Source organism: Otolemur garnettii, unplaced genomic scaffold (assembly GCF_000181295.1).
Source record: "Otolemur garnettii isolate 467f Iridium unplaced genomic scaffold, OtoGar3 scaffold00009, whole genome shotgun sequence".
In the NCBI taxonomy this organism is placed as follows: Eukaryota; Metazoa; Chordata; class Mammalia; order Primates; family Galagidae; genus Otolemur; species Otolemur garnettii.
In genome coordinates, this window is record NW_003852404.1 from 35,820,637 (window position 1) to 35,841,464 (window position 20,828).

Here is a 20,828-nt window from a genome sequence, read left to right on the forward strand (position 1 = left end):
TAGTTTATTTGATCTAATTTGCTTTCTATAACTGATGAGATTAGTAGATAATTACTTATAGTACTCAAAATTAAAACAAGTTTTATTCAAGTTCAATACTATTACAGATTTAACATTTTAGAATATTGATAATTAATTAAATGATAACTGTGAGTTATAGTATAAGAAGGAAAATGAAAACATTCTAGAAAGCTGAATTCTGCTCATGGTTCTATGTGAGTTTGGGCAAGTTCTTCAATTTCACTGTCCTTCAACTTTCTTACCTCTATTATTAAGTCATTGTCTATTCCAGCCAATAAAAATTATATCTGATTAAGGGTTTAGTAACATAAACATTGCTAAATGCTAATGAATTAATTGAACTGATACATTGTAAAAGATTTCTAGAGGATTAGTAAAACATGCAGCCATCTGGGTTTAAAATACAGTTTTATCACTGAAAGAAGTAATGCAGTGTTACCATGTATTATCTGGTCTTTTCTTCAAAAAAGGAAGCTTTAACCTGTCAGTTTTCCAATTATTGCCAAGTAAACATCTAAGCACCTACTATGCACACCCAGTGCTATGGTGGAGGTGGGAATATATAACTTCAATGCTTGAATTAAGTTCTATAAAGTATAAGGCCATTCTTACAAGAAATTTTATAATTGTCTTTTCACTTAATGGAAATAGATATCAAAACAGTCTATAAATCCTGGTCTATTGGCCAAAGTGTCTAAGAGGAGATAAAATGAGCCATTATATAAAACATAATCCTTTAGGCCATTTACTGATTTAATTTTACAACACTTATATAATCTTATAATGTGGGGTGCTAATAATCCATCTACTTCATTGCTATTTTTCTAAGGGATAGGAAAGGTTTATGTTGCGGGTTCCAACCTCAATCCTCCTCTCTTAAATTCATTGGATTTGGACTTGAATCTTGTATGCCAAATACTAAAATAAAGGCCAAATATAGTGGGCTTGTTTGATATCTATTACCATAGTTTCAAGTATATACTAAGTTGTAATATAATTTTGATAGTGAAGCGTCATCCAGCACAATTTTAATATTTTATGTGTGTTTCAGCTTCTGACATGGCAGCAGAACAAGGGCAGATTCTCGTGATAGCCACCGCAGCCGTGGGGGGATTCACACTCCTCGTCATCCTCACTTTGTTCTTCTTAATCACTGGGAGGTAACTGAAGCTACCCTATCATTTCCAAATACTTTAAATGTAACAGAGCATACCTGAGGTAGAGAGGCATCCTGGCATATTCTGCTCTGTCAAGGAACTTTCCATGGCAACATAACACATAACCATCCTCATTAGTTCTCTGTATCAACTTGTCTCTGAATATGGAATCTGGAAGCATCCGAAACTTGACAAAAGTAGTTTGAAAGCTGTGAATGATAAATTTGTATTCTATAAGTTAGTTCTGAATTTTTTCCTTTACTATAATCAAATTATACCATGAAAGGAATTTTACATGGAAAAAATAATTCAATATAGTGACAAACAATTTATATAGAAACTGTTTATAGACCTAGAATTATGGAAATGTGATACTTTTATCAATTAAGTATTGATACTATCTATGTTAGAATTATCTTATTTTTAAAAATTCAATATTTCTATACTTCAGAGGAATATGATCAAAAATTTACATTAATTATAAGTATTTTTCTTTTCCAACTTAAAACATATGAGTAATGGGAATCTATAAAATGCTGGGTCTTCTCTAGGGAATAAAGAAAATGGAAAAATATAAAGACATTGATAAAAGGTGAATTTAGCCTTAAGTAATAATAAATTTAACACAGCAAAAGACCTAGATTTGAATCCTGACTAACTGGTCTAACCATGTTGCTACCTTAGCTTTCTATTTTCATACACAGGTTTGGTATGACCATGTATTAAAACTATTTGTAGCTTTTAAGTATGTTGGATAGTTACCATAGCCAGGTACTGACAACACAGAATGTGAATGAAGATGACATGAATGGAATTAGTTAAAAGAATTAGTGTTTTTCTTATTTAAGCCTTGATCTTTGGCCAAGAGTTCTGTCAATGATCACAAATATATTAAAATCAGTTCTAAAAGGAAAAAAAAACTTCATTCTAGATCTCAATAGTGTCACCAAAGAATATCTCAAGAGTGAACTTGATAACACTATGTATAAAACAAATGTATAATGCAAAATGTGATTTAACCCTGCAATAATAATTCCAGCCAAACAGTACATAACTGTGTTGACTCTAGCTAAAATACATCAACTATACCAAAAACAGAAAATCCTGATATCTGATAAAGAACACAAATAATAAGTAGCTAACTTCAGGGGCAGTAGTTGGGAGAACTATAAACACCCTTTGTTTTATTTTAAAACTCTGCTTAGGGACCAATATTTTATGAATGTTAAAATTACAGGGGATATGCATATATGAAAAAATAAAATACACAGTTTTGACAGTAGATTAAAATCTTTGGATCAAAAATTGACGAGTAACTTGGTGGCATATATCAAGTGGGGGTCCCCAACAAAGTACAACTGGCTGTTAGGAGTGTATCAGATTTAGCTGTAGCAAACCTACTTTTATAGAACTTATCAAGAGACAAAGAAATATGAATATTCTAATATGGTTGATTTAAAATGGTGACGTCTTTATAAAATTAAATGTAAAGGGGTCACTTTACATTTATGTATGTTAACTTTAAATATACATTTATTATGTTAACTTAAAATCTTCATGTATATAAATAGACATAGTAATGTTCTTGAATTAAAAGAAAGTGTTCTTGTTTGGGGAGGATAACTAGCTGATATAATAATGCTGGCTGCCATGGGTAAAACAATGAAAACCCCTCTTTGCCATCATCACAACTTTTATATGACCCATCTTTTATAGTGGACAGAAAAAAAGTTTGAAGTCCCCACCAGCCATGGTGGCTCATGGCTATAGTCCTAGCACTTCGAAAGGCCGAGGTGGTGGATTGCTCGAGCTTGGGAGTTCAAGAACAGCTTGAGCAAGAGTAAGACCCTGTCTCTATTGAAAATAGAAAAAAGTGAGCCAAGTGTTTGGCAGGCACCTTTAGTCCTATCTACTCTACTGAGGAAGCTGAGGCAAGAGGATCTCTTGAGCCCAAAAGTTTGAGGTTGCTGTGAGCTATGATGATGCCATGGCACTCTGCCCAGGGTGAAAGAGTGAATGAAACTCTGTCTCAGAATAAGAAAGTAAGAGAGAGAGAGAGAGAGAGAGAGAAGGAAGAAAGAGGGGAAGGAAAAGAAAGAAAAGAGAAAGAAAGAAATCGATGACTCTAAACCAATTAACCATTAGACTGAAGACAAAATGTTCATCACTATAGCCTCTAAATATCAAATACAGCCTACAGAAACCTTAATCACTAGCAAGGGTCAATTGGCTACAAAAGCAGACAAACAACAGCCCTACACATCCTGGTAGAAGGCTAAGTTTTTTGCTGAAAAGGTAAAATTCTAATCTTATGTAGGACTATTGCAAAGGAGGGAGGAAAGGGAGGGGCAGAGGGAAGGAAAAGACAAAAAGAATTTTAGTGAGGCTATAAATCTGAAAAAGAAAGAAAAAAATAAAAAAACTTATTGCATGTAAAGTCACAATGATAGTTTATTTAGCTTAAAAAAAATCAAGATGCCGTTGCTACATGTTTAGCAAGCCATATTAGGAAAATAAGTAAAACAATAAACCCTACAGTAAATTCGTTGATCTCTATAACATAAATGTTGCCTATACATTATGGATTTGGGGGCATATATAAATATATATATATATATTTTTTTTTTTTTTTTTGAGACAGAGTCTCACTTAGTCACCTTCTGTAGAGTACTGTATCATCATAGCTCATAGCAACCTCAAACTCTTGGGCTTAAGTGACTCTCTTGCCTCAGCCTCCCAAGTAGGTGGGACTACAGGTGCCTGGCACAGTGCCTGCTTTTTATAGACGAGATCTTACTCTAGCTCAGGCTTGTCTCAAACCTGAGCTCAGTTCATCCACCTCAGCCTCCCAAGTGCTGGGATTATAGGCATGAGTCACCGTGCCTAGCCAGCACTTATGTCTTAATAACACTCTACTTATCATGGAGCTCCACACATTTATTTATTTTGGATTAATATGAAGGTACATATGACTAGATTACATTATTTGCACTTTGTAAAGTCAAATCCAAGGTGTAATGAGACAATAGACTTTGGAGCCCCAAAAGTTTAGCCAATTGATGAAGTCCTATTAGGAGCTTCCAAAGACTCAAATTATGTCATGTTAACTAGACTGTTAGACTGTCAATTTAGACATGATGGTTAATTTTGATTCCGAAAAATTTTTTTGTTTGTTTTGCACTTTGAAAGTTCCTTTGAGGATGTTTGGGATGCTTTTTTAAATGTGGTTTTACTTAACACCAGTATCATATTTATCCTCAATTATCTGGGTGGTAAAAAAAAAAACCAAAAAACAAAAAACAAATTTCTGCTCTTCATTAAAGTTGATTTCAAGTGATATTTCATGTAATAGTGACCAATATATTGAAAGGTTGGACAAAGCTACATTTATATGTACCTTGTAGAACGTAAGTTAAGACTTTATTTTCTCAGAAAGTATTTTAGTAAATAGATTTAAATAGCACAGACACACATGAAAAGGCATTTCATGAAGATATAGGAAAATATTGTCTTGACATGTAAATATGAAAAACTCAAAAGGAAGCATTTCAATCTTTGTAGTCTAAGTAAGTTTGGCCTAATTAATTTGATGGATGAGCTTAAACTTTGTATTTTGGATAATAGAACGGAGTAGAAATATCAGTTAAAAAAAGAATTTAATGATAAAAATTTTGTACTAAATTACTTTCAGATTATAATTTCTGTTTTGCCAATTTATATGACATAGAAATGCAGAGAACAGTTTCAATTATATGAGATAAAAAAAATTGAAGTATCTCTTAGGTGCTTTGGAAGGAATCTGTAAGACATATCTGAATTATTACTGAATTTGGCCTGGAGTTTGAGGCGAGACAAAATTCACATTGAAAGATTAGATTGTGTACCACAAATGTATTTTGTTTAACCATAGAGAATTAAAAATTTGATGAACTATCAAATCATGTAATTTATTTATGTCAAAGAACTCATGAAACAAGTTTGTCCAGAGAACTGAACATGGTTCTATAAAATTTCAAATACTATAAAGTAAAAGTGCCAAACCAACATGCTTTTAGCACGGAAACTAGAAGATAAATGTCTGTTGAGATTCTGACTCAGACATTTTTTTCATTTTGACTTTTTCTTTTTAAGACAGTCTCCCTGTGCTGCCCAGTGCTATGGCATCAGCCTTGCTCACAGCAACCTCAAACTCCTGGGCTTAAGTGATGTTCCTGCCTCAGCATCCTGAGTAGCTGGGACTACAGGCACATACCACTGCACCAGCATAATTTTTCCATTTTTAGTAGAGATGGGGTCTTACTCTTGTTCAGGCTGGTCTCCAAATCCTGAGCTCAATCAAGCTATTCTCCCTCCTCAGCCTCCCAAAGTACTAGCATGAGCCACTGTGCCTTGGCTCATTTTGACTTTTTTCAATTTTTTTATTGCTGGAGATTCATTGAGGGTACAAAGAACCAGGTTACGTTGATTGATTGTGTCACATAAAGACCCTCCCATAATAGTGTTCTGCCCCCCAAAAAGTGTACCATCACCTCCCCCCATGTTTCCCCCATCCCCTGCCTCTTTCCCTTTCTCTGTTCTCCCCATCCCCCATCTTCTACCCCCACCATGTGCTAAGTCATTAATTGTTTTCATATCAGAATTGAGTACATAGGATTCTTGTTTCTCCATTCTTGAGATGCTTTGCTAAGCATAATGTGTTCCACTTCCATCCAGGTTAATACAAAAGATGTACAGGCTCCATCTTTTTTAGTAGCTGAGTAGTATTCCATGATGTACATATACCACAGCTTATTAATCCATTCCTGGGTTGGCTGACATTTAGGCTGTTTCCACATTTTGGCGATTGTAAATTGACCTGTGATAAACAGTCTAGTGCATGCGTCCTTTATGGTAAAAGGATTTTTTCCCTTCTGGGTAGATGCCCAGTAATGAGATTGCGGATCAAGTGAGAGGTCTAGTTAGAGTTCCTTGAGAATTCTCCATACTTCCTTCCAAAAAGGTTATATGAGTTTGCTGTCTCACCAGCAGTGTAAACGTGTTTCCTTCTCTCCACATCCATGCTAGCATCTGTAGTTTTGACAACAAAAATAAACAAATAGGACTTAATGAAACTGAAAAGCTTCTGTGCAGCTAAGAAGACCATGACCAACACAAATAGACAACCCACACAATGGGAAAGGATATTTGCATATTTTGAATCAGACAAAAGCTTAATAACCAGGATCTACAGAGAACTCAAATTAATAAACTTAAAAAGAGTCAACAATCCTTTATACCCCTGGGCAAGAGAGACAAATAGTACCCTCTCTAATGAAGACAGATGAATGACTAACAAACATATGAAAAAAATGCTTGTCATCCCTAATTATTAGAGAAACACAAATCAAAACCACCCTGAGATATCATCTAACCCCAGTGAGAATGGCCCACATCACAAAGTCTCATTTTGACTTTTAATGCTTTTTTCCAACTCAAGCTATTAGAAGTCATATAAGGGAAGATAAGTAGATATAGCTTATTATTAAAAACATTTCTAAAATTCTTAGCTTTTGGATTCATCAGTCCACTTGACTGTATTTTATTCTTATCTGAGGCTAATTTTGAAGTATAGCATTCTATGGAGTATTTTCACATGTTATAACTATATTCTTAAAAGCAATGTTTATGACAAGTACTCGGTTCATAAATAATATTTATTTGAATTGATATAGGTGCTTATCCAGCATGATTCTTAAAAAAATTTTTCTGTTTCCCCTTTCAAAAGATGTCAGTGGTACATAAAGGCCAAAATGAAGTCAGAAGAGAAGAGAAGAAGCCAGTTACAGAATGGGCATCGTAAGTAGTGTGGTGACTCCCTTCCATTATGATATATTATTCCAGCACTTCAAGAATGCATTTTAAACTTGTGTTTATTAAGTTGAGAGAGAAAAATAAAATTACTTTCAACCTTTTAGAATTAATACTTTTCATCTGATTTTCACGTGGGTTGATGGAAATTGTATCTGCTTCTCTTTAAATGATATTACCTTTTCCCAGCACTGCTTTCTGGAAAACACAACAGACTAAATTTGCTAAAAATATGAGTGATTATATCTAGTTATTTAGCACTAAATATAATGTTCATTGGCTCCGGAATATGAGTTTATTTTCTTTAGCAGAACATTAGATATAGAAATATTGAGGTATATATTTTTTTTCCTTTTGGTAGAGACTGTCATTTAAATAAATGACAAATACAAAAATTTATAATTCATTAACACTAAAAAAGAATATCCACTTTTTAACTCTTAGAATGTGTGTGAAATTCTTGGGCTGACTACAAGGTTGCATTCATTTGAGGGATCTCTTCCTAAGCAACCTAGACTTACTGCTGTAGTTGGTTTGATAACTGGCACCTTCTCCTCCTCACTGCCCACCTCCACCTTTACCTCCAAATTACAAACTATTTGTCAAGACAACTTTTCTATTGTGAGACGCTGAATTCACAAGAAAGGGATATTCTCTAATTAGCAATTTAACAGAGATCATATGTGACTCAACTTGTTTAAATATTCTCATCTTTTATTTCAAATTGAGTAAATGGTGTAAGAGACTTTTTAATCTAAATTCACTCTCCAGAGGAAGGAAAGGATTTCAATGAGAAAGTGTTAATAAGTGGGATAACTTAGGGCTATTTTTAAGGCTCACATTGTTTCTCAAAAAGTGGTCTAAGGACCAATCCCACCTTACAATCCAAGGTTCTGACTTAGAAAGTTCAGAGTAGGGCCAAGACTTAAGCATTTTGAGCAAGCTCTCCTATCTTGTACAATAATTTTGAGACTGGCAAAGGTGAGAGAGCTGATATTTGGCAATGCCATAAATGGATTGCAGAAACCTGTATCTGTCTGGGTGCTTCGGCTAGTGACTTATGCTGGGCAACCTTGATGAGATGCAGAGGGGAAAGGTGCTCCTGAGGCATTTATTATCTGTTTTTCAAAGAGCAGTTCAGCATTCACTAACCCAGATGGGCCCAGCAAGAAGCAATGACAATAACCCAAGAAGCCAAAGAGGTAGAAGAAAGATAACAAACTGATGTTTAAGAAGACAGAAATAAGTTAAATTAGTAACCAGATATTCAATATTGGAATTAAATTGGGTTGATTTTTCCCCATACAACAAATATTATGTTGACAATAAAAAGGAGACATTAACAAATCAATGTATTCTAAAGAAACAGGTACACCTTAAATAATTGAATGGGTTTAATTATTAAAACCATATATGAGTTAATAAATTATATTTTTTATCCATGTCCACAGTAATGTTATCAACATGACCACATATTTGATTAGGTACTACTAACCATTTGGTAGTCATTACTGGATTTCAGTGTCCAGACTCCATTGGAAATCACAAATTCTGCTACATCATAGAAATATCATGTTGAATATGAAATAACAGTACAGGTTATATGTTGTCCTTTCTCCCAGCCTAAGCTTTGGGGAGCCAAGAGAACTATAGCATTTCAAAATCAGTGTCAGATTGAGGTGAGCCTGGAAATACACTTTTCTGGTGCTATTTTGAGAAATGCTAATTTTCTCATGGGTGCATATGCAGCACTAAGAAGACAGGAGACAAATGTGCCAATGAAGACAATTGGCATAGAAGACCGAATGAAGCAAATTACTGCTAGTAATGGGCCCTGCGTCACCTCCTCTATACTCACTGTATTATCTTTCATTTGTTTGCTTTTGAGATTTTCTGGCAAGAGCATGTTTCTAAGGAGACCCAAACAACAGTTAACTCTGGGTATTTTATATATGGCTTTCAAAATCTGACTAACAGGAAAACTAAACATCATTTACTTGGGCACAAATTTCACATGGGTCTTTTAAGCCCTACTAATTTGTATTCAGTAAAGGCTTCTCATGTGTGTGCTTATTATCCATAAGACCACACCTAAGGTATGTGAAATGATGTTTAATAAATGATCTCCTATCCTCTAGGAGAAAGCAGTCTGTGATGGAAAACAGAAATCAATGAGCCTGGTGAGCTGGCTTACACCTATAGTCCCAGCTACTGAGGAGGCTGAGACAAGAGGATTGCTCGAGCCCAGAAGTTTGAGGCCAGTCTGAGCAATATAAAATAATCCTCATCTCTGCCTCAAAAAATTTAAAAAACAAATTAAAGAACAAAATGACAAAGGGATGTTCACAGACAGAGGCAGTCTGTGATATCTTCAGATACTCACAAGTTCACACGTGAACACACAACTGCACATTCGTGCTTTCCAGCCATCCCTGCAGATCCTTGTACTGTAGGCTCCGAGCACTCCATCCTCACAAAGGAAAGAACAGCAGCTACAGAACTAATGACCAGAGTTTAGCCTGTGATTCCCATCCTTCCCCCAGAATAGACAAGCTGGTTGTTTTCTTTAGGACTAAATATAGTCAGGCCCTGGAAGAACCTACAAGAATACAGAAAATGGCCAATATCTGTGTCCCAGAAGGTGCCCCATCTTATCACCATCAGTGGGTCTTTACTGCTTGAGGGTTTCTGGAAAAGGAGGAGACTATAGGAATGGGGTATAAGTTCATGAAACCTAGTGCTTTAGAGTACAAGGGTCCTCAAAGGATTCTAAGGGGCTTGCCTGCTTCCCAGGAAGCTTATGCCTCATTTCTTCCGTGTTCTGAGCTCGATCCTGAGCTGTATCAGATATGTGAAACTTACTGGATTTTAAGTGGATGAGTGAACTGATTAAACTTTTACAGAAAAAAATTTTTGAAAGTGTTTTCTGAAACCTGTAGGCTTACTCTCACTATGAAACCACCAGGTCATGTTCCATTAATACAGAGCGAAGTATTTTAGTTTACTTTTATTTTTTAGAGATGGATCTTATTCGGTGACTTAGACTAGAATGCAGTAACACAATCATAGCTCACAGCAACCTCAAACTCCTAGGCTCAGGTGATTCTCTTGCCTCAGCACTCCTGAGTAGCTGGGACTACTGGTGCCTGCTCTGAGTCTCACTATGTTGCCCAGGCTGTTTTCAAACTCCTAGCCTCGGGTTATCCTCCTGCTTCAGCCTCTTAAAGTGCTTGGATTAGAGGCATGAGCCACAGAGCCTGCCTGCATGGAAATAAATTTTTGATCACAGGTAGTCAAAGCTTTAATGAAGGCAAAGAGTAGGGCAGGAAGAAAAATGAGAATTAAAATGACAAGACTTACTACTTCAGTATGTCACTTTCCATTTTAAATATTCACAAGATGTATGACTACTGACACACTCTTAAACTTAATCAATTCTGTATTTTTGTTGCAGTACGCTTCCCAGGAATTAAAACTTACATTGATCCAGATACATATGAAGACCCATCCCTAGCAGTCCATGAATTTGCCAAGGAGATTGATCCCTCAAGAATTCGCATTGAGAGAGTCATTGGGGCAGGTAAATGTAAAATCTTCACTTGTGACCATATGATTCCTCAGTGTCTTTGCAAACGGTTTATCAACATATTATTTTAAGTCTTAACAGTTTCAATCATTGAGACATTTTAAGGTGTAAAAAGTAAAGTTCTACTTGTTACGTCATTTTCATGACATATGAAAGTGTACATATTGTTTCCAATAATGAGAAAACTCACAAAAACTGTTTTAAACATTATTTTGTCCTTTTTCATAATGGATATAAATTACAATGAAACAAGAGAGCTTCAGGAATTTATTTTGAAAATGTAATTTCAGGAGTTTGTCCCAAGTTTATCATAGATTTACTCAAGCCCCAACATCTATAGATATGTACTATTCATAATAATGACCTTGAGGCTCATAAGACAGAAAAATTCTGAGAATCACCAAAAATAAAATTGGGTTCAACTTAGTTTTATGCATTTTAATGCAAATTAATAATTCTCCCTATGTAAACATTTTCAGAGTTTAGAAGACTATTATTTGAAAAATTCTGATTGCAAATCAGCCCACAAGGATTTATGCTGAACATTTGTTAGGGCAGAAGCTCAGGTAATGCAACAAAGACACTCCAGAATACCAGGTGGCAGACCTCATTCAGGGGGTCTTGCAAAGCCCTGAGTTCCTTCTGCACTTTGCTCTGCCTTCCCCTAGCACCCCTCATCCTGTCTAGATGATCAAAGTTGGGCCACCAGCACATCTGTTTCCCCTGCCTGTGAGAAGAACAAAGAAAGAGTTCTGTCTCTTTGGCTTTGGCATCTTCAAGGCAATAACCTGGAAATTCCAAGCACGTCTATTTACATCTCAATGGTTCAAATAAAATCACATGGACACACTTAAATGCAGGAGAGTTTGAATTGCTGACAGGGCAGCTGTGTTTGCATCTGAAAAGTCTTGAAGGAGGGTGTTTTCCTAAAGTGGAGAAGGGAGAGTGATCTTGAACTGGAAGACAGGTCTCTAGATGATGATTAACTGCGTAATTCTTTGGAGAAAGCAGCATAGACCCAAGCATGGCCATTCCAGCCAGGTGTCATGTTTTCCCAAAGACCAAAAGAAAGCAGCTGATTATCCTTTTTAACTTTCAAAGTACTTTTCCCCCTGGAAGAACGAGCTATCTAATTTTTACAAGGTCCAATATAAATTGAAAATGTAGAGTCCCTTCTTTTATATATATATATATATACATATTTATTTTATATATATTATAGGGACAACAGATAATTAAATCAAATGCAGGTTGCCTCTAAACTCAAAGCCCCACAAGTCACAAGTTTGTGAATCGAGTATTGTTTCTCAGGTATGAGAACTAGAACTACTTCAAGAATTCCAAGGATGATAAAGAGTTCTTCCGGATCTCACTCCAATCCCTACACACAAGGGTTCATCTCATCTCCTGCATGCCCAGGTCTCTCTCTGAAAGCTGGCACAAGGTTCTCACATACTTAATCCTTGCGCTGTCAGCCAGAGAGGCTGTCGTCTTTTCAGAAAGATTAAGGGCCTGGAATAGAACCAGATTCTCTATCTCCTACTGTTGAACACAGAGCATATCAACACGCATAATTGGGAAGAACGGCTGCATTCTATTCATTCAGTTTTAGAGTTTGTTTGCAGCAGAGGAATAGAGAAGAACGGAGGTTGAATAATTTGTACAGCACTCTCTATTCAGCTTTGTCTTTTTGGCCCCTGAGAATAAGTGATAGGTCCTTGTATACTGTATTGTTCCATATGCACATAGATGCGGCAGAAGCATTTTCTGTTGTAGCACTTTGTGCATAAATTAAAGAAATCTCAATGTCTGAAATCACATCGAGAAAGCAAAGTAAGTATCTGAAACATAAACTTTCTAAAGTTTATTGTAAAACTTTAGATTTAGATAAATCTAAACTAAAAGTTTTAGATCTGTTTTAATCAAAATACAAATCTTTCTTTTTATCTAAAAAGAGGTATAATGGATACCTCAAAAGCAAACAATAACTACTAAGGAGACTATTTTAATACCATTTTCTACCCACTCTTTCTGAACTCTTATAAGTCATAATGGAATTTCTCTCATTTGGCAACGATAGACTATGTGAACCATATATAGTCTATATAGTCAGTCCTTGTGGTGTCTCTTTTTTAATCTTTATTTGTGTTTGACTATCTCAATTTTCAAACAATATGCTAAGAGTCTTTTTACTATCCAGATGCAGAAAAATCATGATAATAAAAGTGCGTCATGTAACAAAGACGTTGTTATCTAACTTCCCCGTCTATGCCCAAGCCAGTATGGCTCTGTTGATAACTCCTTTAGGTCACTGTCTTATCTGTTTTATGACACTATAATAGAATGCCACATAGTAGGTAACTTTATATAAACAAATTTATCTGGCTCAAGGTTCTGGAGGCTGGAACTCCAAGATCGACGGCACGTGGCGAGGGCCTTCTTATTGCCATCCATTCCATAGTGGGAGGCATCACATCAAAGCAAGGGGGCCAAACTCTCCTTTGTATAAAAAACTCACTGCACTGATTCATTCATGAGAGTGTTGCCCAAATTTCTCCTGCCCAGTCCTTTTGATCTTGGAGTTCAAAGAATAAAACCAGGGACCACGTGGATCAGCAAGAGGACAAAGTTTATAGACAGAAAGAGAAATAGAAAAGTGAAAAGAGCCACAGAACCTCTGGCAGCCACCAGGAGGGGGAGCTCAAGTGGGAAGCCCCTGTGGGCCTTTTGCCTAGGAGTTCATACACTGCCTGGGAGCAGGGATGAATGTCACACTTGGCCAAGGGCCAGCAGACAGAAAACCTTCTGCCCATGTTGATTAGCAAATGAACAGTCTGGTCCTGCTAGTCCTGTCCTAAGAGGGACCACGGGAGATTTTCACTCCAGGAAAGACCACTGCCCAGATGAGACACCAATCAGGCTGTTTTTCTTTGATCGTAAGTCGAGAGAAATTGCTTTGGAAAGGCCTATTTTCCCAAACCTAGAAAATAGGGGTCCCTGTCCAGCTCTGAGGAGGGAAACCCCCTATCAAGCAGCTCCCTAATCACTCCTGAAGGTCCCACCTCTCAACACTGTGGTATTAAACATTTATTTCCCAAAGTGAACACTGGGAGGCACATTTAAATCATAAAAGTCATGTTTCTAAAGATCTACGTGTGTGTGTGGAACAAACTGGTGGATGTACAGATGTTTTCCATAAGAGCAGTGTGGAAAAATATTCTTGACTAACATAGAAGAAAAATAATTAGCAAAATAACTTTGTGACATACTTGCACAACTATTTACTGGCTCAACTTTGAACCATGAATACTTTCTTGCAGTTGTCTCGTATCCTTCCTCTTTTGTTCCCCCGTACTGATTGTTCCTTCTCCGTCGTGTGCGTTAGGCGGTCCTCCTGGAAATGTCAGTCCGGTGACTTACATGACAGTGTAGCTGCTGAACAGAAATAAAGGACAGTGAAGGAGATGAGAGAGGTCAGAAACCAGGTCAGAACAAGTATGAAGTGAAGAATATCCAGGCAGAATTGACAGTAGAAATGGAAAAAAAATGCATAAACTCACAACACTTCAACTCCGTGGAAGGAAACAGTTACCAACACTTTCCTGGTTTCTAGTTGGGAGATCACAATTTACAATCATTTAATAATTTATTTTTCTTCTTCTTCTTCTTCTTTTTTTTTTTTTTTTGCAGTTTTTGGCCGGGGCTGGGTTTGAACGTGCCACCTCCAGCATATGAGGCTGGCACCCTATTCCTTAAGCCACAGGCACCACCAATTTCTTAAATGAGTTATAAAAAAGGCCACATTAATATTTTTAGACATCAAAGAGCATGATATTACACCTGAGCCAAAATATTTCTTCACATATTCACTGGAGAATGCTTATTTGATGTTTAATATTTACTTATAAAAGGTAATGTGTTATTTAGTTTTTTCACATTAATTCACGATGCTCATCAGATTCATCCTCCTTCCACAACCTTTGTTGAGATTTCAATTTTATAACCATCCAAATACTATGTGACAGAACCTTAAAATTTTGATTTATCTGTGTATAAATTCTTAACATTCCCTATGTTTCCCTGTAAATTTTGCATTTTCTATGAGTTTTCTGGGGCACTTTTGTGGGCATATCACGGTTCTGTCTAATAGTGGCAGCTTATCTTTGTTCATCAATACAGATCTGAATTTCCATGAAAATGCACATTTCCATTTAAATGAATTGAGCAGCTCTGTTGCATAGGAGACTATCAAGATTTTCTTTTCCTTTGACTTCTTTGCATCATAAAATAAAATACTGTGGGAAGATGACTGTAAAACAGAAATTCCCAGGCTAAAAGCACCAAGTCAGATTAGCGTAGAACCATTATTTTTCTTAGACCTTGCAAGATTATAAGAAAGCCAATAAACTGAATTTTAATCATGGTCTGGAAAAGTTCAGCAAAAGGCTATCCCTCATTCAGGGCAGTATAGAACCTAAACCATTGTAAGATAAACTTACCTAGCAGAGTATCTATAATTATGAAATATTATTCCACTGAAAAAAATCATTCTGTGTCTCTACGACCATGGGGCACCCTTCTTAACATTTGACCTTCCCTCTTCCCCTCGTTCCCATGGAAATAGATAATATCTTCCCATCATTCGTATTTTATCCCTTTATCTATACAAAACTCATTATTGCATTCACTATCAGCCTTTTTTTCACTGGGCTTAGTATACCATATTTTTTCTCTTCCTAGAATAATCCAGGAAGTTTTAACTGTTGGTTTCTCAGCCATCATCTACAGGTAAAAGAAGGTCAAGTGAACAATGAAAATGAGTGTACAAAGTGATTGTCAACACACGGATTTGTTTGTCCTCTTAATATTTTGGTTTTGTTATTGCCATCATTTGGGGTCACATGCCTCTCCTAATTCCTGTGCCTCCCACAACACAGCCAGCCTCTTCTTTCACTCTAGAACAGCAGTTCTGAATGTGTAAGGGCTGCGGCCTTAGGAAGGTTGAGAACCACTGCTCTAGAATCTATTGTTTTTTATTTATCTTAAAGCAATTTTCTCATCTCCTTTATGATTTTTGTTTCTCTTTACAGTTGTATTATACTTTTTTATAACGATGATGAGAAAGGTAGGCAGAATTCTAGACGTGGTATCACAATTCTCTTTTTATGGAAAGAAACTAAATTTTATGACCTATTTCTTCTATATTTAGATACAGTGGCCTTTTCAGATGTAGGTTTTTTACTTATCCACCAATTTAAGGTATTTATGGTAGAAGTCAGATTAATTGTCTCTTTTGTATTCTTGAACTCCTTGGTATAACCAGTAGATTAAAAATAAGATAAGCAACAGATTCTGACTACACCTCTGTGCCTTTTATTTTCTAAATCAAATAATATAGTTAAAGATCAGCTTTACTCATTCTCCAGTCACATTATAATATTGTGAACTAAAATAAAATCTTAAGGCTCCCACCATTGGCTATGTGGACCTTCTCTGGGCTAAGGGATAATGAGTTAAATGAGTTGCCAGCCATCAGAAAGTAGGTCAGACATGCTTCATTATGTCCCCTCAGGCGTCAGAGATGTCCTTTTTGACTTATTAACAGACATAAGACTATACAACACATACCTGCAGGTCCTCAGTGTGCACAACAAACCACTGAGTCTGGGCACATGTCTTGTGGTTTGTCTCTGATTACCTTCACTCACTCCTGTACTCTGACTCCTATTATATTAGACAGAGCCTAATTCTTTTAGCCAATTTTCAGCCAAAGAATCTTTAAACCCACTTATAACCTGTGGAGTCCCTGCTTTGATATGTCCCACCTTGTGGGGCCAAACCAATGTATACCTTCCACATATTGGTTTATAACTTTACCTATAATTCCTGTCTCCCTAAAATGGATAAAACCAAACTGTAACCCCATCACCACAAGAATCCACCTGCTGCAGGCTTCCTGAGTATACTCCAGGTCATGGTTCTCACTTGAGGCTTAGAATCAACCTCTTTAAATCATTTTACAGAGTTTGGCTTCTTTTCTGTCAACCAAAATCTTAAGATAGAGAAAGTCTCATTAGAGACAAACTACTGGCCAACACTTTTTGCATAAAGGTTAGATTGCTAACATGAGTGACACTCAACTCTCAAAATCCTTTGTGATATAGATATGTACCAATGAAAAATTCAGCAATCAATGCCTTACAACACTGGCATAATGTGTAGTTTTGAGAGTTAGTTGAAACTTAGTAATTAAAACGAAATTTCATTGTTGTTGATACATTGAGTTATACCTGTACCAATGAATTCTTTTCTGAGGGCAGGTTGCAGTGGCTCACAAATATAATCCTAGCACTCTAGAACAGGGCTCCTCAAACTTTTTAAACAGGGTGCCAGTTCACTGTCCCTCAGACTATTGGAGGGCCGGACTGCAGGCCCCAGGATGAGTTGGCTGCTAAGCAGGACAAGCAGCGGCAATAAAAACACCCAGCGGGCTGATAAATGTCCTAGGTGGGCTGCATGTGGCCCCTGGGCCGTAGTTTGAGGATGCCTGTTCTAGAAGGTTGAGGCCGGAGGATCCTTTGAGCTCAGGAGTTCTAGACCAGCCCAAGTAAGAGTGAGACCCCATCTCTACTAAAAACAGAAAAATTAGCCAAGCACTCGGGCAGGTACCAGTAGTCCCAGCTACTTGGGAGGCTGAGGCAAGAAGGTCACTTAACCCCAAGTGTCTGAGGTTGCTATAAGCTAGCCTGCTACCTTGGCATTCTAGCCCGAGGGAACAGAGTAAGTCTCTGTCTCAAAACAAAAGAATTCTTTTCTGTCTCTTTTTAATTAAACTCAAAATTCAATTTCTATGTCATATGAGGTTATTTTTATTATATATGTATTTATTTTGATACAAATGTAACAGGCCATAAGAAGACATGAACAAAAAAAGAACAAAGAAAATTTTATTTTTTATTTAAGATGTTTAAAAATTCAATTTAAATTTAATTAATGATTGCATATATTTATGTGGCACAATGTGATAAATATATATTCACTGTAGAATGATTAAATCAAGCTAGTGGCATGCCCCTCCCTTCATATACTTACCATTTCTTTCTGGTGAAGTTTAAAATTGATTCTTTAAACAATTCTGAAATATATAATACAATATATTATTAACAACAGTCACCATGCTGTGCAGTTTACTAATTTTAGTCCCCTTGTCTAATTAAAACTTTGTACCTTTGACCAATATCTCTGCTTCCCTCCTGCATCCTACCCAGCCAGCCTCCAGTACCACCAATTACTCTACTTCTGTGAGCTCAACTACGTTAGATTTCACATACAAGTGAGATCATCCAATCATTTATTTGTGTGTATTTATTCCATTCCTTGTTTCTTAATTTTTTTATGTTTAATTGTTAAGGGAAAATACTCATTTTTATACACACACACACACACATATATATATATTTATAGGGTTAAATAGAATGCTTTGGTGCAGGCGTATAATTTGCATTAATCAAATAAAGGTAATTGGGGTATCTATCATCTCAAGTTTTTATCATTTCTTTGTGTTGAAAACACCCCCACTTTCACTATTTTAGTTATTTTAAAATATATGTTATTAAAATGTATTGTTGACTATACTCACTTTGTTGAGCTATCATATTATTTAATTCAACCTAATCATATTTTTGTACCCAGTAGCCATCCTCACTCTATTCCCACTTCCCCAGTATCACCCCAAGGCTCTGGTAAGTCTTCCTACTACTATTTTACTATACCGGTTCCATAGGACAATTGTTTTAGTTCTACCTCCAACAAATCAGTGAGAGCATGTGAAATTTGTTTTTCTGTTCTTAGATTGTTTCATTTAACATAATGTTTTCCAGTTCCATCCATGTTGTTACAAATGATAGGATTTCATTCTTTTTAGGGCTATATAATATTCCATTGTGTTTATGTACGACAATTTATTTTCTTTATTTGGATTTGTTTTCCTGATAAAATATGTTTTTTTTTATTGTTTGGGATTTATCAAGGGTACAAAGAATTAGATTACACTGATTTCTTAGATAAAGTCCCTTTTATAATTGTGTCATGCCTCCAAGAGGTGTGCCATACATTGTGACCCCCATACCCTTCCCTCTTCTTCTCTCCCCGCTTGCTTATTCCCCTACCCCCTCAATCTTGTATTAGCTCATCTACTACCTTTATATTAGAATTGAGGATATTGGATTCTTGTTTCTCTATTCTTGTGATGCTTTACTGAAAAGAATGTGTTCCACCTCTATCCAGGTAAACAGAAAAGATATAAAGTCTCCACCTTTTTAATAGCTGAATAGTATTCCATGGTGTACATATACCACAGCTTGTTAATCCATTCTTGGGTTGGTAGGCATTTAGGCTGTTTCCACATTTTGGTGATTGTAAATGAGCTACACCAAAGACCCTAGTGCAAATGTCCTTATATAATAAAAGGATTATTTTCTTCTGGGTAGATGCCCAGTAATGGGATTGCAGGATCAAATGAGAGGTCTAATTTGAGTTCTTTCAGGGTTCTCCATACTTCCTTCCAAAAAGGTTGTATGAGTTTGCAGTCCCACCAGCAATGTAAAAGTGTTTCCTTCTCTCCATATCCAAGCCAGCATCTGCAGCTTCAAGACTTTGTGATGTGGACCATTCTCACTGGGGTTAAGTGATATCTCAGGGTAGTTGTGGACCATTCTCACTGGGGTTAAGTGATATCTCAGGGTAATTCTGATTTGCGTTCATCGATTAGGAACGATGAACATTTTTTCATTTGTTCGTTAGCCATTTGGCTGTCTTCTTTAGCAAAGGTTCTATTCATCTCTCTTGGCCAGTGTTAAATGAAATTATTGGGTCTTTTTCTTTTAATTAATTTGAGTTCTCTATAGATCCTAGTTATCAAGCTTTTGTCCAATTCATAATATGCAACTATATTTTCCCATTCTGAAGGTTGTCTGTTTGCTTTGTTTGTTGTTTCCTTAGCTGTACAGAAGCTTTTGAGTTCAATGAACTCTCATTTGTTTATTTTTGTTGTTGCTGCAATTGCAATGGAAGTCTTTTTCATAAAATCTTTCCCCAGGCCAATATCTTCAAATGTTTTCTGCACATTTTCTTCAAGGATTTTTATTATTTCATGCTTTAGATTTAAATCTTTTATCCATCTTGAATCAATTTTTGTAAGTGATGAGAGGAACATATCCAGTTTTAGTCTTTTATATCTGCTTATCCTGTTCTCTTAGCATCATTTATCGAATCGAGATTCTTTTCCCCATTGTATGTTCTCTTTGGTTTATCAAAGATCAGGTGACTGTAAGATATTAGTTTCATCTCATAATTTTCTATTTGGTTCCAAATATCGATGTCTCTATTTTTGTGGCTTTACCATGCTGTTTTGATCACTATGGCCTTGTAGTATAGCCTAAAGTCTGATAGGGTGATACCCCCAGATTTGTTTTTATTGCTAAGACTTGCTTTGGCTATGTGGGTTTCTTTGGGTTCTATACAAAATGAAGAATTACTTTCTCCAAATTTTGAAAATATGATGATGGCATTTTAATGGAGATTGCATTGAATCTGTAGATTGCTTTGGGGAGTATAGACATTTTTACAATGTTGATTCTTCCTAGCTATGAGCATGATATTTTCTTCCATTTGTTAATATCTTCACTATTTTCTGCTATTTTTTTCCTTAGGGTTTCATAATTTTCTTTGTAGAGCTTCTTCACCTCTTTTATTATGTATATTCCTAGACTTTTCTTTTTTTTTTTTTTAAGCTACAGTGAAAGGAATTATGTCCTTGATTAGCTTCTCATCTTGGCTATTATTGGCATACAAAGGTTTCTGATTTGTGGACTTTGATTTTATAACCTGAGACATTGAGGGGTTTTTGTTTTTGTTTTTGTTTTTATCACTTCCAGGAGTCTTGTGGTTGTGTTCTTGGGCTTCTTTTGGTGTAAGATTATATTGTTGGCAAAGAGAAAGAATTTGACCTTCCCTGCACCAATCTGAATCCCTTTTATTTGCTTCTCTTGCCTGATTGTATTGTCTAACAGATGTCCTCAAACTACGGCCCACAGGGCACATGCAGCCCGCCTAGGACATTTATCCAGCCCACCAGGTGTTTTTGCCACTGCTACCTGTCCTGCTTAGCAGCCGACTCATCCCAGGGCCCACAGTCCAGCCCTCCAATGGTCTGAGAG

At 36.2% G+C, this 20,828-nt stretch overlaps 1 protein-coding gene across 1 annotated transcript in view; it reads left to right on the plus strand.

Moving 5' to 3' along the window:
- The window catches only part of LOC100950573 (ephrin type-A receptor 6), a 696,992-nt gene that overhangs the window by 442,771 nt on the left and 233,393 nt on the right, over window positions 1-20,828 (plus strand). The window contains exons 7-9 of the mRNA XM_012801499.2: window positions 1,073-1,181; window positions 6,943-7,013; window positions 10,480-10,605. Of these exons, the coding sequence (XP_012656953.2) occupies window positions 1,073-1,181; window positions 6,943-7,013; window positions 10,480-10,605 (306 nt within the window). The remainder of the gene's footprint in view (window positions 1-1,072; window positions 1,182-6,942; window positions 7,014-10,479; window positions 10,606-20,828) is intronic.